The sequence below is a fragment of the Rhea pennata genome, chromosome 2 (assembly GCF_028389875.1).
Source record: "Rhea pennata isolate bPtePen1 chromosome 2, bPtePen1.pri, whole genome shotgun sequence".
NCBI lineage: Eukaryota > Metazoa > Chordata > Aves > Rheiformes > Rheidae > Rhea > Rhea pennata.
This window is the reverse complement of record NC_084664.1, coordinates 18,001,213-18,028,732: the sequence shown is the minus strand read 5'-3', so window position 1 is coordinate 18,028,732 and position 27,520 is coordinate 18,001,213. Positions and strand designations below refer to the sequence as shown.

Below are 27,520 nucleotides of genomic sequence, written 5' to 3'. Positions count from 1 at the left end.
GCTGCTACTGGCACACAAAAAGCTTTTTAAAAGTGTTCACTTCTACTGTACCTGTGTTGCTTAGCTCTGCTAGTTTTTCCACATTTTGCCCAAGACGTTTTTATGGTATTGGCCAGACTTAAGCTGCTCTTAATATCCAGAGAAAAAACATTAGAATTACTGAAGTCTGCAATAAATTTCTGAACTGCTTTTGTTACTGAAAAAGCACACTTTCTTCATGTGATTTATTACAACAAAAATCAAATGAAATCTCTAGGTATTCCTTAGATCAGACATATGCAATTTGTTATAAAACGTCTACTTATCACACTTTTGCACTGCACTCTGTTGATGTAAGTGTAAAATCAACTCAACCATGTTATTACTTGTTGTATATAGCCCACAATCTCACAGTGATCACACTAGTAGGTGGCTGAATTTTAGTGCTGGAGAGTGACAAAACTGTTTATTAAAAACTAAATTTAATGTTCCCTTGGATATGAGTGATATAAAAACAGAGCCACTCAACAGTTTGTAACAGTCCCTGACAGAGGGTCATATTTCTCCTGCTCTGCTGCCTTCAGAATACAGGAGACTTTTCTAATGAAGCATCAACCTATGTGCTACAGCGAAAGAAACAAAAAATAATTAGACATTCTGGTAACTTCTAAAAAATTTAAGATATTTTCTCTTTTTTTCAGACAACTGAAGCAATGCATTTTGATTAGACACTAACTGCTGTGGGAGACCCATGGTACTGACAAATTATAGAACAACAGAAAGCTGACTAGGAATGACACCTTGATGTCTGCCTTCTGCAACTACGTTTACATCTGCTTTTGGGGCACAGAAGTCTACCTCTTACCTACCTTCCTCTCAACTTGTATATTTACTTATTCTAACACATGTCATAGCTTTGTTGCCTTCCATCTATATATTCTGCCTCAGCTGATCACAGAAATTTATTCTTTTTCTCTCTTTTTCCACATGCCAATATTGATTGATCTGTAAGAGCAGAAGGCTGTGTTCCTACTGCCTTAATTCTTACGAATTTTAGTACAGTTGACTGCCAAGTTCAGAGTAATCACTTTGACAGCTACATTTTAAAGCCATCTTCTCCTTTTGTTTTAGCAAGGGTTTCAACACAGTCTCCTACAGCATCCTGATTCCAAGTTGTTACATTTTGTCTTGATAGGTGGACAACTAGACGGGTGAAAAGCTGGATGGAACATGCCACTCAAAGGTGGTCTGTACTCTACCTGGAGACTGTTTACAAATGGAATTCCTCAGGGGGCTACCTTGGACATATCCTGATTCTTACCTGTATCAATAACCTGGAGGAGGAGACAGAACGTGCCCTCATCAAGGCTGCACACAATACCAAACTGGGGGAAGCAGCTGACTTGCTTGAGGGCAGGGCTGCTGTTCAGAGGGACCCAGACAGGCCACAGGAATGGACTGACAGAAACCTCGTGAAATTCAACAAGGACAAATGCAAAGTCTTGCACAGAAGAACTCCTACAACAGCACTGGTGGGGGGCTGACTGGTTGGGGAGCAGCTCTGCTGAAAGGACCTGGGGTCCTGGTGGGCAGTGACTCAAGTGCAAGTCCGCAGGGCATGCCTGGTGGCAGGGAAGGCTAACAGCACCCTGGGAGGCATCAACAGGAGCATGGCCAGTAGGTGCAAGGAAGTGATTCTTCCTCTTTACTCAACACTAAATGCTCTTTACTCTGCCAGGCTGGGCCCACCACACATGAAAGCTGTCGATAAACAGAAGCAAGTCCTATGGAAGGCTGCCAAGGTGGTCAGGGGCTGGAGCACACGACCTGTGAGGAGAGGCTGAGGGAACTGGGCTTGTTCAGCTTGGAGAAGAGAGGGTGTCAGAGGACCTACCTAATTCTTATTGAGAAGACAGAGTCAGTCTCTTTGTTGAGTGAGGAGCATGGTGGGAGGACAGGAGGTCATAAATTGAAACCGATGGGTTCCAATTGGATATAAGGAAAAAATTTCCACTCTGAGGGTAACGAAGCACTGGAGCAGCTTCCCAGAGAGGCTGTAGAATCTCCAGGTTTGGCAGGTTTCCAGACCTGACTTGACAAAGCCATCAGCAAACTGGTCTGAACTGAGCGTGGACCCTCCTTTGAGCAGGAGTTTGGACTAGATGATCTCCTGAAGTCCCTTCCAACCTGAGTGATAAGCACTGTGCTAACCAGCTGTTGTCTGTTTTACCAGGTTAAAAATAAAGAAAACAACTTACCAACCAAGACTACAAGCCTGTATTTTTCATTAGGTTGTCGTCTGTATTTTGCAACTTCTTCGTATGTTGGGATATCTGCTGTATCATATTGATCACTTTTCTTGCACTCATACATAGACTTGTTTGTTTTTTTATCTTTTCTGCTAAGACGAAAGCTTCTTCTAAAACCGGCTGCAATAAGAATAGGAAGTTTTCAAAGTAAGAAATGTCTCCTCAAAATATATGAAAACAGTCTCTTCCAAACATTTGAGGATTAGTGCATAGGATAAAAAATGTATTATATTTTATATGTGAATTACATATTTAATAGTATTATAGAATTATATAGAAGTATTATAAATTTAATAAACTAACAATAATGCATTATATATTATAACATAGCCAGGTCATTAGAACAATATTATCCCACATTTTAAAACGATATCAGATTCCTATTTAAAGTGAAAATATAAGACTACCAATAAAATCACAATTGCAAAAACAGACAATATATAAAAAGATAAAATATAATTACAACAATTTGTTAATGTATTTAGGTAATTTGATATCATATATTTTTATAGATTATATATATACACATGCACACACACACATATATATACAAGGGAAAACATTCATGCAATCTTAATGCATTTCTAGTAAATCACCATGGCACACAGACATTAAATACAACATATCCTGTGGCTGAAATGGTTAATGAAAATTAATTCCTTGAATTTTTTTATTTTTTTTTTTTTTGCTTAGCTCCATCCTGACAGCATGAAAAAATGCATACAACCTTTTCTGAAGACATTAAAAATAAAAATCAAGTACTGTTAGTTAAACTCCAAAACACCATGAAATACCTTAGACAACATGGTACCCACATAATGCATATGATAGCGTGAATCTATAAACAAAATTTCACACAGCTTTTAAATGTTCTCAGAGGTAATAATCATAAGCAGTTTCAAGTAGAACGGTGCCATAACACCTTCTATTACATGTTAAAAACAAATATTCTGCATCATTAATGATTATATTTTTTCAAATAAATACTTTATATGTGTTTTACTGGTATCCCTATGGCATGGCTTTTTTTCTAGAAGGAACTAGATGACCAGATTGCAAATCAGATTTCATTATTTTGGAATAATAAAAAATAATTTGGAAAAATAAAATAGAAACTACACTTTACAATTGCTGAACAATCCCAACACCTTCCCCCCCCCCGGATATTTCATAGGACAGTAAATACATGTAAACTTTTGATGACCCTAGAATTTTCAGCAATATGTTTTAATAAACTTTTAAAAGCACTTATTTTTAGATGTTTATGAAAGTAATCATATTACAAATTTTTCTTCAAAAGTAATGTCTGGCAAATTCAAGACTCAGCTCTGCAAATACTTCAAATCAGACTTGGAGCAAGATCCGTGAGCCTCAGATATACAAGCATCGTATTTTGCACACAAATAGTTCCATCTAGCAGGAATCTTTGCACAGCTTGGATCACGAAGCATGTTAACCAAGTTATTTCACTGATGTGAGTCTCTACACCTATGGGTGTTTACAACACAGGCATACATACAAACAAGGAAGGAAAATTTCTCTGAGAATACAGTGATATCAACCCATCAATATTAAAGATATGAGTAAGTAAACTGAAAATTAACGTAAAAAGGAAAGGAGCTAATGCTCCCAGAAAAGGATGATGATACCTGAAACTGCAGTGTTGCCTAGAATAGGAAGGTAGGCTGAAATGAGAGAAGACAGACCAAAATATGTGATCTGTAAACATAATGAAATAGACTGAAATAAAGCGTTTTATTATTTCAAAAAGAATATTAACATTGTAGCAACTGCAGTTATAAAAGCCTTGTTGAAACCCTGATAATCGTAACCACAGACCCTTGACACAGGACCTGGGGGATCTTGTCAATACCAGTGCATGGATGGCCAGAACACAGATATTTTCTTGCTAACAATGTACCTCTAATTATACAAAGAAAAGTTAAAAATAATACTAAATAATACTAGCAATACAGATACATGAAATGGATTACAGGTTTCCTGAAGCCTAATATAAAAGGCCTTTTTTTCTTTCCTTTTTTTTTTTTTTTTTTTTTTAAAAAAATCAGTTACCTTACAATCAGCTGAAAATTGGTCTGTTTCATTATTTTATGAAAAAAAGAATCCTTCAACATTTACTGAATATTTGACAGAACAAAGAGCTGTCTCAAAACCCAGAATCCACATTTCTAAAGAAGATTCAGCTCTGTATTAAAAGGCAATCATTTTCAAACTCTCTTTTAAGAGAAGAGTAGAAGTCAAACGAAGCCAAACCACTCTTCCGGGTCTCCAGGTTGTAGTACATTTACCAACAGGTTTCTTAATCTCAGCTTAAATGTTAAACTGTGGAAGCTTAAGAAGAAGTCTCCTTCATGCAAAATCTTAATCACCAATTCAATCTCTGCTGTTAGACTTTAGTAAAAGCTTTCATAATTTGTTCCTCTTTTCTCCATGCACTGTGTGTGTTCAGGTTTCACTATCAAACTGTCAGATGGTGAGTTATTTAATAATTTTAATTCCTTATTCTCTTAAATGAGAAAAAAAATCTGATTTCTTTGTGTAAGAAAAGAGAGAAGAAGAAAATCCTTCAATGCTGTCTTTAGGCTAATTCCTCTCTGATCACTTTTACAGACTACATGTAAATCATCATAACAACTCAGGTCATAGGTTTGCGCTACTAACATATGCTTCCTGGATTAAAACATTTAATATTTCTGTGAATCAAACTGACTTGTAATGTGAAAATACTAGTATTTCCTTGTTTTTTAAGAAAGTTCAACAGCAACTTCATCTGGAACTTTGATGTTATGCAAAAGTCATTATATTAATTAAAAAATAAACATGGTGGCCAGAGATAGCTAAGCACATTTCCAGTATGACTGATTTATCTGTAGTGTGCTAGGGATGCTCTGTGAAACTACAGAATATTAAAAACCTACCACAGGTTGATTGCTTCGCCACTTAAACACTATTGTCAATTTTAATGTTATTTTAACTGTTCTGCAAAGCACATCTGAATACAGAATCCTAAAGCAGCTTGCTTAAAGCAGCTTTCAAAAGCAAGGAAAACATATAGTAATGAGAGAAAGGATGAGATTGTTTCAAATACATCCAACATTTTTACGATACTGCTACTGCATTCCTGGAAATATGATTTTCTCTCTCTCACATCTGCAATTATATATCCTTATACATGTAGCTTAGCTTTACATTGACCTTCAGGAGCTACTGTATAAAGAACCATTAATAAATATTTTCTATTGAATTTTGGTTGCATTTTATAAGCAATACATTCATCTTTAAGTTATGCGAACATGAATAAATCGCACATAAAGAAGTCTTATTTAGTGCAGAGAAGGGGTAATCTTAAAAGCTGATTAAGATTTATTTATTGTTATATTTTAAGACTACAATAAATCTTGTACTTTTAGGACAACGTACCTGACAACAAATTAAGAATATATGTGCTTAAAACAAAAAGAAAAGGAACAAGTTCCTAAATAGTAAAATTTTCACAGTCCTTTCCAAGAATTCTTTCCTGGTGTGGCACTGGAGATTTCCACCATGCTTAAGCCATGCCTACCCAAGTAAAACTGAAGTGCCACCTAAGCAATATTTCTTAATTGCAAAAAGCATGCTTTTACTATTTTTGTTCACGTATTAAACGAAATGTATAGTATCTGAGACTAACTTTGTGTTATTACGAAGACTTGCAGATACTTCTCTCCAGATATAGCTCTCTAACAGAATGTCAGCAATAATATATATTGCGTAGCTACGACTGGGCAAGAAGATTAAGCTGTACTGGAAACACGTGGTACTTGCAAGGCATAAATATATTTATGAAAAAGCAGCAAAATACCCCTCTTATATTTGCTTATTTTACAGTTTAGGAGAGTTGAAAAATCGAAACATCGAATATTTAAATTCGCAATAGAGAATGGTTAAAGATACAGTGATGATCTCCGTGGAAAACCAAAGAATTGTTTCTATAAAATGATCAAGCTTAACAATAGCCTTCTAAAAAAGAAAAGAGGGGGAAAAGCTTTTTATGACCAAAATATTTGATAATATGAAAGTGAATAAATATGAAAGGAGCTGCAAGCTACACTGTCTGTGGAATATGGACATCAGCAAAGATTAACCTTAGTAGCCAAATATGCAGACTCTAAAATAAAGAGGGAAAACTGTCACCAAAGCAACAAAAAACATTAAAAACTTTACACTAGCTAACAGGTTTCGACTATATAGGACTAGAAGCCTACTGAACATGCTAACCTATAAACTGCTCCTGGAATGTAACAGGTTTGGCGAAATAAAGGACAGCTGCTGGGAAGTAAATATGAAGAACAAATGTTCTTAAGCCACAAATGTCTTAAAACCTTATAACACTTCTCAACAGGAAACACAAATCCTAAAATGTGACTACTAAACTAAGACACAACAATAATATAGGAGAAACAACTTATATCTCTAAGAATAAGAAAAATGAAAAAACCTGAGGTGAAAAATCTGATTATTCTTTTGACCACCAGCAATATATATTTGGTCATCTCTGTTTCTTACATTTATATACAGAAACTCACAGGGACCCCACACAGAAATCCAAATTGAAAACTGTCAATGCATGAATGTATCCTGTCTCCCTTCACTTATGCTTCTAGAATGCTACCAAGTATTTGCACGTGCCTTTACTCATTTTCATTCACTAATACTATTACTTAAGTATGCACTTAATCTAAATGTATTCTTCACTGATTTAGGGTAATCTTATATAACTTCTATATACAGTGAATAAATGCAGTTTATTTGTAAGTGTGTTTAGAAATACTTTTTTGTATTCATACTACTGACAAAAATAAGTTTGGTACCATGGTTGTTACTGAGGTTTGAGAAAAATACAACATTGGTACTAGGTATTTCTGGATTTTTTCCTCCCAAAATACTGGAAATTCTTTTTTCCTGCCCTCCCTGTATGGGATCGCTCATCTACTGAGTATTCCTATTGCTACACAGGAACTGCACAAACGCATAGCAGACTTCTTACGCTGCTTGCTTCTGGACTGATTCCCAGCTTGCACGTTTAGACAGGGTTAATAAAAATTCAGATGATGTCTGGATTTTTAAGACAAAATTGAGAATAGTAAACAGATGATATTCATCTATATTTACTGTATGTTCATAAAGGTTCAAGTAATGGAACTAGAATTTAAGTTTGGCAAAGATAAACTCCTAATGTTCTCCACAGCAATTCCTCAGGAAATTACTGCAGAAACATACAATATTATACCCTAACTTAAATAATAGAATTTGGTGAAAAATCATAAAATATGTCTGAGTCACTTTAAAGGGGAGCGTTAAAATTAATAATAACATAACCTTGGGCATAAAAGATCTGACTGCAAACGGTACAGACATTCTGCTTTTCGAAAACTACCTCCTCTGTTGCTCTTCATGACTACCTCAGGCATGTCTAAAGTACATATCCTTTCAGAGAAGGTCAGATGATTCATAGACTATCCTGATTCACAAATTGAAATAAAGAGCCCTAAAGCTACAATGAACCATAAAAATCTAGTGAAAACTCAAAAATTAAGAATTTTTGAGAATTGCAATAGTTCACTTGATAGGTTCACACAGCTGTACTTTGAAAAGTACTTCTGGAATTTAGAATTCTAAACACTACTTGGCTTACTTAGTATTAACTGTCCATATTTGTGACTATAACCTGCTGTAAATGCAAGGTAACACAAGTCAACTCCTTCATCAAGGGTTAAGCAAACTCAGACTACCTTGTTGTAACAGGTTACAACATGTGTACAGTTACTTGGGCATTGCTATAGAACACTGAACTTGTTGGTATGACCTAAGTCCCTCCAGTGACAATGTTTTAGGCTTCATTTTCAGTTTAATATGTTTAATCTTGAGCTTATTTTATAATAATGGTGGGTCCTGTCTAGAAATCCTTGTTTACTCAATAAGCAAGGAGTGCCATAAATGTCTATGATCTTGCAAGAACGTATACACTCAGGAAAAATGTCACACTATGATTCACTCAAAACAGTATTGAAAAACATTGGCGGACATTCAGAATAAGCTGTTTTCAAAATTAGACATATTTGTTTTCCCACTACCAAAATAACTATTGGCCTCCTTACCAGTGAATTTTAACTTGTGGTTTTTCTTTACAAGCATAAAACTTTTACAGTTGAAGATATCCAAAAGTAACTTAAGATTGCCCAGAATTTCTAACTTTCCCTATTTCACAAAAAAGACCAAGTAATTCCACTTCATCCCTCAATCTGGGGCAAAAATTTTCATCCACAGACTATATAAAGTTGCATCTCTCTCTCCTTTTAATCTTAATTATAAACTGTTTGAGACATAATACAAAGGAAAACTGATGGGAATAAGTGTTGTTCTTATAGTATGCAGATAAAATAATTGATGAACAGATCAAAAAAGGTAGCACACAGAAAAATTGCTATATCGTATCCATAGGAAAGTCTGTTAGATGTAGAGCATTAAAGATCATTATGAATGCTTTCATTTATTCAGCTCTTCGTTTTATATGTTAACAGATCTAATCATCTTCTTTAGTCTATATAATGCAGCATGCTTAAGCAGTATCAGCTGCTGGTTTTAAAATGTCCAGTGTGCAAAAACAACCTGAAGAAACAAACCTGTATTTTTATTCTGTGCATATTATTCTTATTTTGCATGTTTTCTTCTTCATGTAAGATGATGAATCTTGCAGGTTCTAGTTAATGTGATTTATCTGATGAAAATGATGATTGTACAATGTTCACGAGACTGCTAAACTTCCTCAGTGAAATTTGATAAAAACAGTAACTGTATTCAAAGAGTGCAGTCACTGGGTATGTCATCTCCCATCTGCATCCAAGGTATGCCACAGCTTGCCTTTGAGTTAAGAACAAACACATGAACTTTTAGCCTCAAAGAATGCTGATATGTGAGAACATATGAAAGGTGACCAGGCTAGTTCCTAAGCTGCTGAAAGTCAGGCAAGATTGGAGAGAAAGGAGACAGGATGGCAAACAAGAGAAATAAAGTGGCAGGGGAGGAGGAGTGGAAAGAGAAAAATCTTGAAGAAAGAACTCAAAAAATACAGACAAAATGCAAAAAAGCCAGAAGAAAAAAAAGTTAGTAAACATAATTAGCAGAATGATCATTCTATGCAAAAATAAGACCCTGACATCTTCAGAAGATGGAGCAAGGTACAGAAAAAAAAAAATCCTTTGAAGCCCTCCAATACCTTTGGGACTGAAAGAATATATGCTCAGTCCAATGGAAAATAAAGAAACAAAGAGGCACCTCCTAAGCAAGAAGGTGGACTGCAGGAGTTAGGTATGTTATGGGCTCCCGTGTATCTAGCTGAGGTTTTATAAAATGTCTTTGCCTAAGACCCCATTAGCTTGTAAACTAGTGTACTATCAGATTTCTGAATTGTGCACAAGACATAGGAAGAATGTTACATCCCTCCTGCAGCATGTCAGCAGGTTTTGTTCAAATGATTGTCATTTAGCCAGTGGCAAATGCCCAGCACAGGAAGTTATTCCACAGTGAGACTGTGTTCCCTGAGAAAATATAACTGAAAGAGAATCTAAGGCAGAAGCAACCCCAAGTGTGGGTGAATAGGACTGGGCTCCTAAGATTTTGTGAAACAAGGAGATACAGGAGTGCATGAGACATTTTGAATTACAGCTCAAAATGCGCAGTTACTACATGCAAAAGAGTGGTAACATCAGCTTTCATAAACCTATCTGCTTGACCTTGCAAAAGGACAATTTTCAAATGAATTATTGTTGGTGAATCTCTAAATTCTAAAGTATTTTTTCACAATCTATGAATATACTTTCCCCTTATGCCAAAACTGGTCTTAACCTTAGACAAGTGTCTTCTCTCCTTGTTTTGTCTTCCAACTCTCCTCCTCCTCCTGTCCTGCCACTTCACTGCCAACAGGACAGATGCTCTCCTTGACTAAGGCTTCGCCTGCAGGGAGCATGGCAAGGTGAGGCCCATCTGTGGAGGACTGGTGGCAGCTCTCCACCAGGAAGAAGCTCTCAAGAGACAAACCATTGCCTGTCCCTTATAGACAACGCTTGTAGTTCTCAGATAATTTTTGTAAAGTTCTTGCCCAAGTAAACCAAAGCCCACCTTGATTTTTTTTTCTCTACATCTGAGACAACAGTAGCTTCTTCCTCAATACATCTTCTTCCTAGATGACTGAGCCTTGTTGATAATGATGGATAACAATGTTTCACTGGGAAGACACCAATGCTAAGAAAAGCTACTTTCATTCTCATATTAAGCACCTGCCCACTAGGATCTGATTGCAGGACCATGACAGTTTAATCTTCAGAATTCATGCTATATATGCAGCCAGAAACAAAAAGTGGGCAAAACCATCTTTTCATTTCAAAAAGATGTTAAAAGGCAGATACAGTTCATCTGAAATCTCATTCAAAATATCATTTTCCAAGTATACTTCAATTTCTTAATACAACTGGACTTCAATAGTAATACGATTATTTGATTGACTAACAGACACAAAAAGTTTATTTTCAGCACAATCACTGAAAGAAAACGGGTGAACATTAGTTCTGCAAGTAACAGGCCAAATTATACCACACTAAGGTTTTGGAAAGAGACCAAAGTTCTTTCCGTGATGTGGTTTACATGTTTCTAATGCAGTTTATATACCACATTTTAAAAAAGGATCCTACAATATGAAAAATAACTCTGCTTTACAGCAGTGGTGTAAGTTGTTTCAGTGAGCCCAGTGGTTTGGATGTGGTAAAGCACTTTGACACATTTCCTCCCATTCCTCCCATAGTAGGAGGATGAAGGCCTTGGGAAAAGGGCTGGTTGCTGCAAAGTCCACTCCAGCCCATCTTCCACTGGCAGGAATTCTGGCCAGTTTCAACTAAAACATTTTAAAATAGCTTTTAAAATGGCACAAATTCAAAGCTGAAACATATCATGGAACAATCACCATTTTTTAAATGTCACGTTTGTTTAAAATTTGGAATCCTTAAACTGGAGCCTAAGGACTCTTTCCCCTCCTCTATTCCCGCCTTCCCCCACTGACACATTCAGTTCAGACTAGCTTTAAAGTTAAGCTATTGCGTTATTATGACTTACTTTTGTAATGTGGAAAAAGAACCAATGCATACAAATTTGCTTGGTACTCTCACTAAATCCTGCCCAGAATTATTAGCTAGAAACAGAAAGAAAAGGTAAGCAAGATGTGGATAAAACCTTGAAAGAGTCTCTTTAAAGTCTCACTCAAAGATTTCATGATATAGTAAACTTTTTGTTTGATTAAATACATTATTTCATATACTAGAAGTCACTAGTTTTCCCACTTACAAGTATTTTTTAATTTTTATTTAAAAATCAAAACATTATTTTAGTAGCTTGTGATTAGCCAGACAAAGGCATACTGCACCATGTAAACCCTTTATGTCAAATCCAATGAGCCATTTTTAAAATTTTAGTATTCATGCTTTTAACATGCACAGGAAGGATATTTGTATGCAAATTACCCCTAAAAGCAAAGTGACACAGTAGTTCCAGGGAATAGAAGCTGAAAGAAAGAAAGAAATCATCTTTTGTAACCAACTGCTCACCTAGATGGGATCCACTGTTGTGACCAGCACATTCAGCATCTTCTGGACGAAGGGTAAAAGCACACAGAATAAGAGCCAAGAAATAAAGCAGAATAGTTAGAAGCCCCGCAACAAATACAGAAGAAATTACTTTTAAAAGTGACAACTGTACAAAGCATAGCATTAAAAAGCCTTCTTAAAAACATAAAACAATATTTATTGTTTTATATTTTAGCTGAAGATATTCTGGATTTTTGCAGCATGCACACTGATCTTTTTACCTTTTCAAACAATACTTTTTAATTACAGCAAATAAATACTCTAAAAAGAACTCTAACACTGTATTATTCATCCTTTATCAGTTAATAGAAAACATGATGCCACTTAAAAGAAAGCAAAATGTATTTTATAAAAATCAAGCTTTTTTTTGTAAATTATAAATTATCAGACTTTGCTTTAAATCTTGGCTCACTGGATTAGACAGAAAGGTTTTTGATCAAAAACACATCCTTTCATTTGATATAAAATAGATATAATGTATATTTTTACATGCCAGAGGCCCTTTGATCAAAAATATGAGCTGCAATTTCTAATGCCTTTATAAACAAAGGCCTCAAGTTTTTTAAAAAAATACAAGAGATCAGCTGCCATTGCTTTAACATATGCTGCAAGCATAATCAACTAGACTTAAAGGGAAAACAGTAAAGATGATACCACACGGATGAACTTTCTACTGTCTCATAGAAATACTTCGTCAGTATTAATTAGAAATACAAAACCTCTCAAGGCCATGTACTTGAGTCAGAATCATCTCTTTCCACCCCAGCCCACCCAAGTTTTCCTAACATTGATACTCCTCTTCTACACGTATCTTTCCTCCAATAGTTCAAGAGAGAAAGAAAACAGCTTATAACAACAGTCTGAATTACTGATGTTTACATGAAGTAAGTAGGAATATTGCAGTATTTTTATCTCCTTTAAAAAAAAAGGAACCAATGTAATTGGTGGCAAGATGGAAGCATTATATGTACAACATTTCTTATGAATGTTGGACTACATTCAATTTAATTCTAAACACATGTTCTCAAAATAAAATTATTGCGCTATGCAGGGAAACTTTTGTACATGTACCTTCAATTTCCTCTGAGAAGCACAAAGGAAAAATAGGAAAGGAAATCATTAAATGGGCTGCAAACATAATTTAAGAAAGAAAAGTTAAATCTAAGAAGAAAAAATGCACCTACCACACTCAACCGCTTCCTCATCTTAGAACAGCCAAAAAAGCAAAGTATTATTGTTTAATACTTTATAAAGAGGAAAAAATGTAGCTATGTAAGCTACTCTAAAATTCTCCAGATAGCATCCATTATATTGAGGCATATACCAAGATACCCGCACTGAATTTAACTTAAATGTTTAATCACACTTAAATGTAGAAGAGGACATAAAAAGACATTGAAATGTTATGGATACTTTAAATTTCCCATCTGAGAGTCTTACGCTATTTATTTGGTAGCAATGACTATAACCAGTTGTGATGAATCACCTCTTTGAAATTAAGTGCAATAATTTCCCTTATATGAGGCATAACCTAGGATTTTTAAGAATCATTACCAGCAATGTAGTCTCAGTATATTTCTACACCTTTCTACACCACCAGTAGCTGCTACTGCCTTTAGGGCTAGGCTTTTGAGGATAGTGATTTTCTGAATGACTGAAAAATTCTGAAAGTTGTTAAACACACCATCTTTTTTCCACTCACACTATTCTAATATAATAGATCTATTTACGACATTTGGCTTCTCCATAGTAAGCCAGTAAGCTTTGCCTCCTTAATAGGAGAAAATATACATATTTACACTCATCTTTGGGCTAGTACAGAAAAGCAACATAATTGTTATGAATCTGCATTCAAAAAACATGACATACCAATGTCTAGATTCATCTAGAGATTTTACAGTCTACATCTCATTCAAAGTTCCTTTGGAATCTGGACATAAATATATGAAATATATATATTTCAAAGAGTTTCCACAAAGCATATCTTCCCATAGAATGTGATGAACTTATTCAAGAGATATTTTAAACTCTTTCAATGGTATCTGATGTATCAAACAAAGGTCAGGTCAAAACTCTCTTAACTCTGGGTAACAAGAAGAGCTTTTCCTATTTCATCCTGTGTAACGGATATAAAAGTCTCTTCTCCTGGGGAAGAATGCTGTTTTGCAGAACCACTTCTTGATACTCCTTTTCTTGAAGTTATTTTTCAAAAAGATTCAACTGGAAGATTTCTCTAAAGCATATTTGAAGTTGTTCCTACACTTGAGGTGACTGCATGGTTTTAGCAGGCTGGCAAGTCCTTTAAAGCAACCAATGTTTGGTTGACCACATCTGATGCATTAAAAGTTCTCAGACAATTTTGTGAGATGAGAGTAAAAGACACTGAATTCTTTCTCCTCTCCTGATTTCTTGAATTCTTGACTTGACAAATGCCCTGAAACTGGACGTAGAATGGCAGGTCAGCTTCCTGAGGGTACTATTTCTTTCTCCCTCTCTGTGCTGAGAGACCTTTTGCACTTCCTGATATGTATGACAAGTTCCACAAACTTTATTTCTATTTGACTTTCAACAGGCTGCAAATGTGTCTCTGGAAAAAAGTCACTAATGTTCAGAAACAGCTCATAGCAATACATCTAAATAATTTCCTGAATTCAGTGAAATAATTTGATTGAACTACTGGTTGTGTATTTTTAAGTGTTCTATTTGGCATTTCATCATGAAAATGAACATCCCTTGGCTATGAATGTGAAAAACTAGACCAGGAGAAAAAGAGGTCTGTACATGCAGCTATACACTGACACGATGTTGACCAGTTCAGCCACTTGGAGGTGGCTGGGGAGTATGGTAGATGGTGGAGCTGCAGCCGCTGGGCTGAGAACAGCTGAAAGAAACCCAGGCATTTGGCCTACTCCCCTTGGAAAGGGGATGGTCTTTACCTTCCATGCTATAAATTAAAGATACTTGGATTTCCAAGTGAGTCAGGGAGCAGAAGTCAAAATGCGTACTAGCTGAGGTTTCATGCTACGATAAAGTGGAAGAGTTTTGAGTTTTATGCATTTTGTGAAAGATCTTCCCTCTTAATACTGCTCCTGGCTTTCTTGGGCTACTGCTAAGTCTGAACATAACAGGGTATAATGAAAACATGTCAGAAATAATACCTCATATGCTCATGCGGCTATGAAACAGTCATCAATATGTGACTTCCAACTTGAACTTTTACTAGGAATTCTACCAGACCAATTGTCTGTCTCAATTAAAGCCATTTTTTTTTTTTTTTTTGGCCAGGAAATTTCATTTTAGGATTTATCAATAACTAATACAGCCCTATGTATCTGTAGCAGTTGTAAGCATCCTGAAGGTATTTACAAATATATGTCTTAATGGTCTAAATATTAGAGACATAGAAAAGTGAGGTTTATCTTCTCAGGCCAGTAAAATTTACTAAATTAAAGCAAGGGAGAGAAGGGAAACAGGGATGCTAAGGAGAAAGGAACAACTAAGAGACTAAATGAGGATGGAGAATAAAGAAGAGGAAATGAGCTGGAAAGGAGGATAACAAAAGTAGTGACAAACTCTAAAAAGCACAGGAAACATAGACCAAATAAAATACTGAGAAAAAGAAAACTGCTATCAATTAAATGTTGTGTGATAAGAAGGGAGGGGAAGTTACAAAGAAACAAACAAGTCATGGGACAAGTTCATGAAAAAAAACAGTGAAGTTTTATCAAGATACAAATGGGAAAAAAGAAATAGGAAGCACAAGTGCAATGGAAACTTTGGAAGTATGTGTTTTTATTCATTTTACAAAGACATCAATGTAGCCAGCATGCTATATTAAAACAATGCAAAACACTATTACATACACTGCATTTTTTATGTATTTTAACTGAAATATATTTAGATTTGATTTTGTGGGCCTCACCTAAATTGTATTACTTATAAAGCTCAAAATCAGAGCCACTCCAGGAACTGCCTGAGCTCTTTGAATAACCTAGCACCAGATTAAAATTTTTAACTCTTGCTGACTTTCCTTCAACAATGTTTCCATTAAAGAATCTTTGTTTAACATTTCTCTGTGTAAATTTAAATCCAGCAGTTCTGCTCCAGCTTCTGAACATAAGCATGTTACATTATCCCTTAAATTCTATTTCATTCTAGGAAAAGAGAAATTGGGATGTACAAGGATTTGCTTTACAATGAATATACTAAACAAATGAAACACTCTTGATTTTGTTAGTGATGAATAATGCCATACAGCAATCAAAATTCATACTACTTTGCAGTTTTTACCCTACAGGCTTTTGTAGATCAAAGGATATATATATGTTCATGTTATAGAAATTTTAAGGTGACCTAAATTAATTCTCTTGTAATATCATCAGATATCAATAACTCTACTAAGATAATTTTGAAAATATAGAAGGATGGTCCTCTGGTAAAGGACAGACCAAGAGTTTACAGGATCCATTTCCACTTCTGTCTCATGTGAATCAAATGTCATCCAGCTTCAGGTTTCCTTAATTTCTCTGTGGTAGCAGGAAGTCAGTATTTTTAAAGCACAGAAAACTTTTGAGCAAAGATGCTAACTTGCTAATTTAACTCTAAAGCTCTGGTTTATTTTTTGCTTTTACTCTTAATTCCCTGCAGGTGGGCAATCAGGAATCAAATATGAACACAGATAAATACTGAGAAGGAAGGCATAATTAAACATGTGCAGTAATTACAACAAGCAAAAGAGTCCTACCATATGTTTATACAAATGTTTCATCTTCAAATACAACGGGTACAAAACATTCATTCTCTTACTCTGTTTAAATTCTTTTGTTGGCAGAACATGATCTTCAATTCACAAGACATTTATCTTTGGATAAACTGGCTTACATCTTGTTTGCATGAACACTGTTTGGCTGCAGTTAAATATTTCTTCTTGCTCATACAATGCCAATCACATATAGTAAATTGAAAGTAAAATAGGTTTTAAGCCCTACAAAAAACTATATAATGATGACTTTGCCACAAGTATTTACATTCAGCATTAAATATACTGAACAAATCTATTTTCAAGGAAAAGACATGTCTGAACAGCTCTGTCTTACATGCTACATGCCTATACGTATTTATATGTAAATATACACACAGAGTATGGATACACACATACACATATGTATGTAGGAGTTATAGGCTACAGCTAGTCTAAAATATGTTACCAGTAGTTTTCATACCAGAGACAACAGATACGTAACATGAGAGTAAACACAAGAATTGCTATGAAGGCAAAATTATGCAGAAGGGATACATCTTGGCTGACATAGCTCATAATAAACTGCAAAACAGTAACTAAATCACTGGTTTGTTATTCAGATAAATCTACTTTTTCTTTTCAAAACAATAGGTTATTGCTGCTTTATCTACAAATGTCAGTCAGCTATGAATGCAAGAACCACTGTTTGCTGGCAGTGACTTTTACAGTTAGTGCATGGCTACTGTTTCTATTCAAGTTCACAGACTTGGAACTATTAAGCAAATTAATTCTTCCCTGTATCGAGGCTCACAGCACTCCTAATTAGCTGGGGTGCAGTGACAGGAGAACTCACAGAGCAAGCTGTAGGTACAAAGTTGTGCTCATGCTAGGATGACCTCCTAAAGTCAGTAGTGCTGCTCATTATTACTCAGGAATATCAGATAAGCAGGTTTCTGCAGAGCTGGCTTTCCATCACTGCTAATAATCTCAGACAAACCTAAGCTGATTTCATGCAGTTTGACACCTCCAAACTGTATGTCCCACCATGTCCCACAAGCACCATTAATCCCCGCTGTCAGGTATAGTTTAGGCTTCACTTTCCATGTGGAAGGTTAATCTTGTTAATGCAATCTCATGCATCTCTATTCCATTACTTTCATTCCATTTTTCTATTTTCTTTTCTACACTGTTCTTTCCTCATCATTTTTTCCCAGTATATTTCCACCATGGTATTAAACGTACAAGCAATACTGCTTTTGGCTGTAAGGTCATTGGTATTGAGAAAAATGCTGAAAATGCTTGAGAGGTTTGTTATCTCTCCATCCTTTTTGCACTCACAGCTTCAGAAATAACATTATCAGTCTTATCAGCAGGTCAGCACATCTAAACTGCCATGTGTCTCATGCATTTAAATCTTAAAGGTGTTAAAATTATTGAGATGGTTTTCCACAAATAAAGAAAAACTGAAGCAAGTCATTGTTCATATTAGCAATTTTTGTGTTTGCCATTTAAAAAACAACTGTGGTAGTTTTTTATTTGAAAAGAATCCATAAAAATAAACTATAATGCAAATACTGACTGCTGTAATACTCTTGCATAACACTGTTAATAGCACTAATCATTAATCATTTCAAAGATCATTCTCTCTGGGGTTCTGCCTAACTGAGTTTAAGAGTAGCTTTTGTTCATCAGTTCTTCCACTGCCCTTATTGTAGTCATTTCTCCCTTTCTTTATCCTCAATGCTAAAACACACTTTTCTGCTTTTCTTCTCATTTCTTTATTCCTACTTTTTCCAGAAGTTCCCCTCAATTTAAGATCATCGTTGTTCCGCATAGCCTCCATTTATGTTATCAGTTCCCTGCCACCTTACTCCACAATAATATCAAGCTATGTGCGCTCTTCCTTTTCAAATAAAAAAGTGTGATTTCACTTACCTTTCAATAAAGAATGTATATTGTTGTGCTTCCTCTTCTGATATTACACACGCTAAGGGCTTTTTGCTTTGACTGGTGCAATGCGAGAATGAGTCTGTTACCTCTTTCGAGACAACGGCTACATTCTGCGAGAGGCATGTGTGTCTGGGTATTGCTCTCTTGTATGCAGTTATTTACTTCTAGTTATATTCACTTTACACATAGATACAATGAAACAATTGACTTATCTTATTACAGCATATTAAACTAAAACTACATATTGGCATTTCCATTATAAACTGCTCCTTTTAATAATTTAGCATTAGGTTGGGTTTATGTTCTTTTCGGTGCAAAACAATTCTTCCTGAAAAGTTCCATGGAAAATTTCCTCTCCTCCCTTTCCTCAAGATGTGTAAGTATGCTCAGTATCACCAAAGGAGCCCCCTTTTTTGGGCTTCTGAATGTATGTTACACAAATATGTGTACATATTAGTTATTACACATGACATGCATTGCTCTGCTGATAAGTATAAAAAAATTAAAAAATGGAAATAGAAAGAATGCTGTTCAGAAGCCATTTGATGTCTCTTCTTGCAGGCTTTGAAACATACTTAATTATCTAAGGCAAATCCTGATGGATGTTAATGTCACTGCAAATACAGTTATTAATTATGTTTCAGATAGCTCTTGGTCTAGTTAAATACAGCTAAGTCCTTCACAGATCCAGACACTGGCAGGAGGAGAGAGACAAGCTAGTTGCAGGATATTTCTTGTACGTTATAGGATTTTGACTAATTTTTCTATTAATTTTCAGTAAAAGGACACTACTACCCTGGAAGCCCACCTAAGAAGTCAGAGCTGATCCACATTTTCTTGGTTTTCAAGAAAAATAGAATATTTCTCCTCAATTCTCCCTATTAAAACCAAAGAAATCTAATTAGGTTTCTTCCTCATTAAAAAATACGGAATCTATGGAATGAGTTGACTGAACAGAGTAGACCAACATCCAGTAGTACCTACCATGTCTCAAGAAAGCTTCCTAGTGTAACTCTCAGCCCTCTCAGGAGAGGGGTTTTTATTAGCATCTCTGTTGAAGTTCAACAGGTTTTCATCTTTTGCCAGCTGTAAGGAATATCAGCTGGCAAATTGCCCTTTCCATCACAACTGCTAAGGAAATTCAGATCATAGGATTGGATGGGATCAACTACAACAGCAAGGAACCTTTCAATATATAGCTTGCTCAGAAATAGCTTGTTCAGATCTACAGAACATTATTTCCCTACAAAGCTACCCTTCCAAACACTGAAGAACCCTACAGCAAGCTGAAGGCCTGTAGTACAGGACCAAAAAACAATCGGAGGAAATCAAGCACTGTGAGTGTCCTACTTCTTTATATGGGAATTTGTTATATAAAACTTCAGAGGACAATAATTAGTGGGCCATGCCCCACAATACAGAAAATGGCAAAAAAAATCAGACCCAGCAGTCCTTTCCCAATGCCATTTTCTCTTCTCCATGTCACCCTCCTTACATGTTTCTGACACTGGCAATATGCTGCTTATTCAGCTCTGCAATTTAAGATTTTCCAGCATCTCCCAATTTGGCAAGATGGCTGCTGTGCACAAATGCATGCAAGAGCCCTACATCTCAGTCTCAGTGCCATGCTGTGTAAAAGGAAGAAACTGCCTAGCTTTAGAAAGATCACAAGGTTGCAGAGCTTCTCCCAGATCACCTGGAATTTTTTGAGAAGACAAGCAAGTTGAAGGTTTTCTTGAGAGCAACTTGAGCAACACACAAGTCATGACATTTTTCTATCGATGAATTATTGTCCTTAAAATGTCTCATCTATGAAGGACCTGAAATCCCTCTCAACACCAAAAACATGTTTAGTCTTTGAATAAAGAAGTGGACCTCCATTCAGAACAGCACTCTCCCTCTTTCAATGGAAATCTGTCAGCTTTAGCAGCAGATTATCCTAAGATATAAGGAAGAGAGAAAATGGTAAATCTATGTTACTTTTCTATCCTTCCTCTTTCAACAGGCACCACTGCCCTCTAGATGACACTAAGCCGGACCTTACTTTGTTTCAATAAAATCTAAAAGAGATTAGTAATAGGTATATTGCTCAACCCCAAGGCCCGGTGGTGTTTTAAATGAAAGTACAAGAAGAGAGTTCTGCTCACTTGTTTAAGTACTTAAGGCAAGGTAAATGGAGACAACAGAGAGAAAAAATAGTATGCATCATACTGTGGGCCTTCTTTGGATTACAAATTTGGCAATTCTCAATCAAGAACAGCCTGTTTTCTTGGACGAGTGTGATGCATCTTACAAAACCTTTCACTTAAAGGTCACTAAAAAGATGCAGTCTATTATATAAGGAATCATGCAGTGTTGCTGCAGTAGCTGATTTACCTCTTCAAAAGCACCAGTGCCACCTTATTTGAAGGCTCCTGTTCAGAGATTATCCAGACTCAAGAACAGTGGACAGAAATAGCTATACATGGGATCAGAAACTTTTCCAAAACTGGGGCAGAGCAACTTCACCTAGAACCTAGAGAAATAACATATTTACTGCAAGCTGGAGGACTTCCTCCTTGTTTCTGTGATCTGTATAAATTAGAAAAGCTGTATTGTAACCATGCAGTTTCCTGTTAACATAATTACAAGGCTAAATGAGACTTTTGGAGTTAACAGCATCATTAGGACTTATAATCAAATAAGTGAATGGAATGAAATAGTGAAATGGAATGAAAGTTACTAACATATACTAGAATATTAGAAAACTAACAGTAATTGATAAAATTTGGAACACAAAAGCCATGGCATGGAGTTAGGGAAAACTGCAACAGAAACCTCAGCGAAAAGTTTTGAAGTTAAATGCATTTAGTTTTGTACGTAGTGTGCCAGTATCCACTGTTTGCCATAGTATCCATACTTTTTGTTTTAATGATAGAGAAAGAAAGATGTTTGGAAATTTTAGACCAGTTTCTGAATATTTCTAGTTGAACTCACAAACATGTTTGTATTTAAGATTCAGATCCTACTGAAGCATGATAGTTTCTTACATTGTACTCACTTTGTTATGAGTCTGTATAACTGAAAGAAATAACAGGTCAAGTAAAATATGCAATAATACTTAAAACAGATGTTGATACAAATTCCAGGGGAAAGAAAATATTTGTTTCAATGTATGTGCTTGCTTAGAGCTTATTTTTGCTATATTGTGCAACTACTGTATTTAAAAGCAGACATTATTAAAAATGAATTTGTTTAGAAAACAATAAGAAATAGTACCAAGAGAGCCTGTAAAAAGAACTGAGTGTCCCGACTTTTTAAAAATTCACACCGCTTCATAGGACACGAAAAGAATAACCAATCTTATGGGGGAGGGAAGGGAGAACATCAGACTTTTAATCTATCTCAATCTAAATTTCACTGCATTGATGCAGTCCAAATTATATAAACTTTAGAGATAATTATGCAATATTTCAATGGGAAAAGAACACTTCTCAACCTCTGAAATAGTATATATGAAAATATTAATTGGGCTCAATGCGTCAAAAACAAAATCAAAAGGTTGGGAATAATTGTTAGCTGGTACTTAAAGTTCTAAACTTTAATTCCAGTTGTTATATTTATTTTTCCTACTGATACAAGGCGATCAAGGAGTTATTGTGCCCTGAAGAAATGTATCTTCTATTCACAGGGCTGAAACAAACTGCTGTTTTATAAGGTTAGAGATCAGGACTATGATTTCTATTCCAGGTTAACAGACTTACATGATTTTCTGTTGGAAATTTTCAGTGGCTGAATCTGCACTTCTGGTCTCCTTAGTGCAAATCTCCTATAAAATGTGAGGTGGTAAGGGAAAGACACAAACTCCTCAGTTTTTATTGCAACTTTGGGATTAATAAACATTTAACATCAGGAGACTATTGCAAAATATTCAAAAGATTTTATAAGAAATTAACCTAAAACAATCTATTTGCATTCTAAAAATTAATTTCTGAGCCTCAAATTTTCGTAAGGTCTCTTAAACCCGTGGCAGCTCTTATTCCTGCATTGTACATCAATGTGAATACAGATACTGATGTGCTATTTTCCATATGGTTTCTCTTTCAATCTGGATCAGTGTTATCCTATCAGTTTTTGCCATTATTAATTCTAGCCAGACAAATAAGGAAATCCAAAGTATTTCAGCAATGGGTTTCCAAGTTCAGTTGTCTTACTGCAAATGCAGGTTTATCATACCCTTGTAATCTATGAGCATATATATGACAACTGTGCTGACCAAAAGGCTCTACAAATAAGTGTCTTTTTTTTAAAAAAAAAAAAAAAAAAAAAAAACTACAAAACCTAATGAAACCATGCTTTTCAATAGCTCACCTCTCCTGGAAATGCTTTGAAGGGATTAAGCCTGCTCTGGGATTGGCATCACCTTCATGTTTGGCCTGCCACCAGGTTGCATCATCCTGGCTCATGATCTGAAGGATATCTCCTTTTCTGAAAGCAAGTCCAGCTTCTTTACAAGGAATTGCTTTATCCTCGTTAGGATCATAGTCAAATAGGGCTCTGATAAACATCTGAAACAAACCATATTTTTGTTTTAGAATCCAAATATCAAATGTAATCAAAAGGTATTGTGCTTTTTTGATTTTATTATTCAAATACTTTGAGCTAAATAATGTAACGCAATAAACATTTACTGCTATAAAACATCCTTACAGAAGTCTAACACATAATACAGCAATGTTTAATTTATTGCTCCTGCAACCAGAATTCATATGTAGTAAAGGCAGAAAGATCCAGCTCCCAAAGGTAAACAGAACTTTAGATTTTGCAAATAAACAGTATATTAGTAAGGGGGATAGGAGAGAAGACACCTTTGAACGAAAATGCTCTGAAGTGCCTTCTGCGCAGTGTATGATGGGTGAAAAGGACTATTTGGAAGCAAATCATTCATAACAGAAGACTGATGATCACCTATTTCAACTTGATGGCCACAGAGTTAGAGCCTTAAGAACCAGGCTAGGCTTATCTGTAAATCTAATACGTGAGTATGCAAGTGTTCAGTGCCCTAAACATTGTCACATCAGAAAATCTGAGGCCTGAGGTATACATGACAATCTTGGTTTTGTCATTAAAGCAAACAATATGTATCCCCAGCATAACAGTTATGGCAATAGCTTCTGAAATACTCTTAAGTAGTTACCTACCTTGCCTTCCTTTGCTGGTGTCTCTTCCTTCACACTAGGTATAATTTTGAATGTAATTGCTCCTTGAGATTGAGCCTAGTGAATATTATAAAAGAAAATGCACTGAGAATTAAATTGTACATTTTATACAATATGATAAATCTGAAGAAGAATGGATATTCAAATTAATTTTAAAATGCTCAAAATACAATGAATTTATCCTCTCCCAAGGATGATTCATGTTGTTTCACAGCTTTACGGTACAAACTGTGAACTGCAAAGAGTACATGTACCCACTCGTCGTCTTTTTTTTTTCATCACTGGCAGGTAGAGAACAAATGTTAAAAACTGGGACCTGCATGTTTTGGAGGTTCCAGTTTTACACTGAAGGTAAGAACAAACGAGACAGTTAAAATGCATGCATATTAGAAGCAACTGCAATATCCCTGGCAATGTTTGGACATCCCTGGAAAAATCCAGCTAACATTTCATTTTTCAAAAATTAAAAAAAAAAAAAAAAAAAAAAAAAAAGAAAGAAAAAAAGATAGAAAAACTCAAAAAGGCTTGTGCCATATTTATCATATAAAACTACTGGGGGGATTTATTCTTTTGGCAGGTTAAAGAAACTAGAAAAGAAAAACATTTTTGAATAGACTACATGTACTAAATGGAAAAAAAGTCCTCCACTATAAATCTTAAAACAAGTTAGCCATCATCAACCACCTCATCCATTCATCTTTCCCTATATCCCACTTAAAGTGTGTCTGGCTGCACTTTACTTATTAACCACAATATAGTCCCACTGCCTCAGTGACATTTTGCTATTGAAGGAAGTGCTAATCAGCTGGAGACTCTGCTACTATTGCAGGCAGCCGACAAGTTTCATAAAACTAGCAGAGTGCAACAGACAGCCAACAATTTAAGCAAAATGGAAACAGGCCTGTCCACTACCAACAGAGACATACTTCTGCCTGCGTGTCTGTGATCCAAAAGCTCACTGTTTGACATGCAGCAGCCAAGCTCTTATTTCACCAGCCGTAGGACTGGAATCAATAATTCTGCTACTTTTGAAACAAGCTCTTACTAGCTTTTGATGTTTATATTGCACCTTAAGGAGGTAAACGGGGAAATTGCTCACACCTTTTCTAGTGCTATTGTGTTTATAGAGATTTTTAAATATTAATTTTTGCAGGAAAATACGTTTCTTTAGGGAACACAAAACAATGAGGTAAGTATGCATATCGCTGTGCTAACACTTGAAATGAATCATTTTGGCTATTGAACCAAAACCGTATGACTCACTCCAGCAGGACAACCATGTATTTATGTATTTAGAAATGACTGAACCATGAATATAAAGAACTGTTGCTATCATCATCAGTTTCTTTGCTGCAAAAATACTAAATATTTCTGAAAAAGCTGAAATTATTTAATTTGAATTAGTTCTCCATAAGTCACTAGGTTGGCTTTAGGAATTGTGTAGTTCAGAGGAGAGCAAACATTAACACATATATCACTATAAACTGTGAATCAATATAAAATACAATACTAATATACCCTATTATTTGATTACATCAGGTAATTCACTTGAATTCACTTTCATATGGAGATAATGCATTAACAATAACTAATAATAACTAAGTTTAAATGGTTTGAATTCAACAGATTAGTGTATGCTTTAAACTGTAGGTTATACAGTGAAGTCTGCAGCATATTCATAGACATATTATTATCATTAATTCCTGATAAGTCATTTGTGATTGCACATATGTAATGTGCGGCCAATCATTCTTTAAGAGACAGGAAGTACAGGTTTGCAAATGACAATACTAAAAGAAAAAGCAATATTGTAGAATATATTTCTAAGAAATACACCAGAAACAGTAGGTCATATTACTTTTTCTTGACTCTTCCAAATTCATTCAAAAATGTTCAGGACTTACCAAAATGTGTATTATTTCTTCAGGTTTTTTATCATCTACAGGAATCCCATTGACTTCCCTGAGTTCATCACCAACGCGAATAAGACCTACAGAAAGAAAAGAGGACTTGTTAATTGGAAATTCTGTGTAACACAAAAGATGCCATCAACATTCAGCTTTTTTCACCCTATTCATCCACTTTAAGCTCTAACTTAAAGGCAGGAATATATGTCGAACACAACAATAGTTAATGTCCTTACAGATAACCTTGAGATAGTTGGTTTACTCACCCCCCTTCCTTACTCCTGAAAACTAGTACCATTGCTGTATGACTTTTCCAGACTGTCTTGTACGCAGATGTTTGAGAAATGTCTGTGCCAATTTTCTTTCCACTCGCACTACTTTTTTGCAGCTACACAGCTGCAAGTACTGCAAAGACAACTTAGGCTGAGAGTGCTAATTTGGTGGCACAAATACTTCCTAATTTAACAATATATATCTAGATTTACTCCACACAGCTATTCTTGATTGCCTTCAATGAAAAGAGACGGGCACTTTTAGAGGATAATTTAGGACCCCTTTCTTAAGTTCTTGTAGATTTTAAGTATCCCAGACAATGGGAGTCAGGGATGTGCTGATATTTTGAGAGTTACCAGCTGAAACCCCATATGGATATACTAAAACTTCCAACTATTCTTGAACGATTCCGATTACTTCAGTAAGAACAGCCAATGAAAATATGGGTAGTAAAAGTCATTCTCCCAACAGAAGTAAAACTAAATTTAACAGAGAAAAAAAGGAAAGAATACAACAACTGGTGATGTTAATATGAGTTCTTTGTGATAACAGCCACCCACGTAGATAATTCAGGTCATTATTTTTATATTAGTCAGATACCACAGAGTACTCTAAAAAGACACCTTGATTCAATAGCTCTTAGGAGTTATTTCCATAGGTAATCTTTCTATGGAATTTCATTAAACCTGAGGGCTCCCCTAGGCAGAAGGAGTGCTGCAAAATACTGCACTTTCTAAGTCCAGTGTGTCATGCTTTCAATAAATATTCTTCATGCATTAACATTGCTTCATTTACCAGCTCCTTTGATTAAAATTTGTATAGGTCATAATTTGTCTGTTTAAAATTTTGACTAAAATACATAAAATGATCACTCAGTAATGAAGCAAAACTACAAGACAGTCTACTCCTTTTTGATGACATTTAAAAATGTAGTGTTAAATGGCTGTCCTACAAATGAATAAAATGGTTTCAATAAAATTGGAACTGAATCCAATTGTTCTCAAGAATTAAGACCTTTGAGGTTTGTTGTGAAATAACATTAAAAAAATCACTTCCTAGCTTAATCTAAAATGTACAATGACCATTTTTTTGCCATAGTTTTATTTCTACCCACAAAGAATAAAAAAAAATAAAGAAAATCTTATAGAAACATCCAAAATCTCATATCAAATAATGCAGTAAGTTATAATTTGGCTTAACTCATTTTTAGTAGATGTCTTCAACTGTAAACAAACCATGTTATAAAAAAACCTCAGCAAAAGCCTGTATTTACTAACTGAAAGATACTCTGTTGCAAGCAAATTGGGGAAACAATTCAGCAAAAAATACTTTCATCAGTACTGAAACAGCACTTTCATAAATTTTTGTTTGTGATACTGCTGTATTTCATACATATAGAATATTTCCATTTCATCTCATTTCTTTCTGGGTTATGTAACTTGAATAGCTAGTGCCAAGAAGCAACACCTTA

General features: G+C 35.2%; 1 protein-coding gene across 3 annotated transcripts in view; it reads right to left on the bottom strand.

Moving 5' to 3' along the window:
• The window catches only part of MPP7 (MAGUK p55 scaffold protein 7), a 166,141-nt gene that overhangs the window by 14,028 nt on the left and 124,593 nt on the right, over nt 1-27,520 (bottom strand). For 2 of the 3 annotated variants that reach the window (XM_062568998.1, XM_062568997.1), the window contains 6 exons: nt 25,774-25,859; nt 23,852-23,926; nt 23,022-23,218; nt 22,415-22,479; nt 11,942-11,980; nt 2,238-2,408 (listed from right to left, as the gene is read on the bottom strand). In XM_062568998.1, the coding sequence (XP_062424982.1) occupies nt 2,238-2,408; nt 11,942-11,980; nt 22,415-22,479; nt 23,022-23,218; nt 23,852-23,926; nt 25,774-25,859 (633 nt within the window). The remainder of the gene's footprint in view (nt 1-2,237; nt 2,409-11,941; nt 11,981-22,414; nt 22,480-23,021; nt 23,219-23,851; nt 23,927-25,773; nt 25,860-27,520) is intronic. The other variant, XM_062568999.1, reaches the window with a different exon arrangement.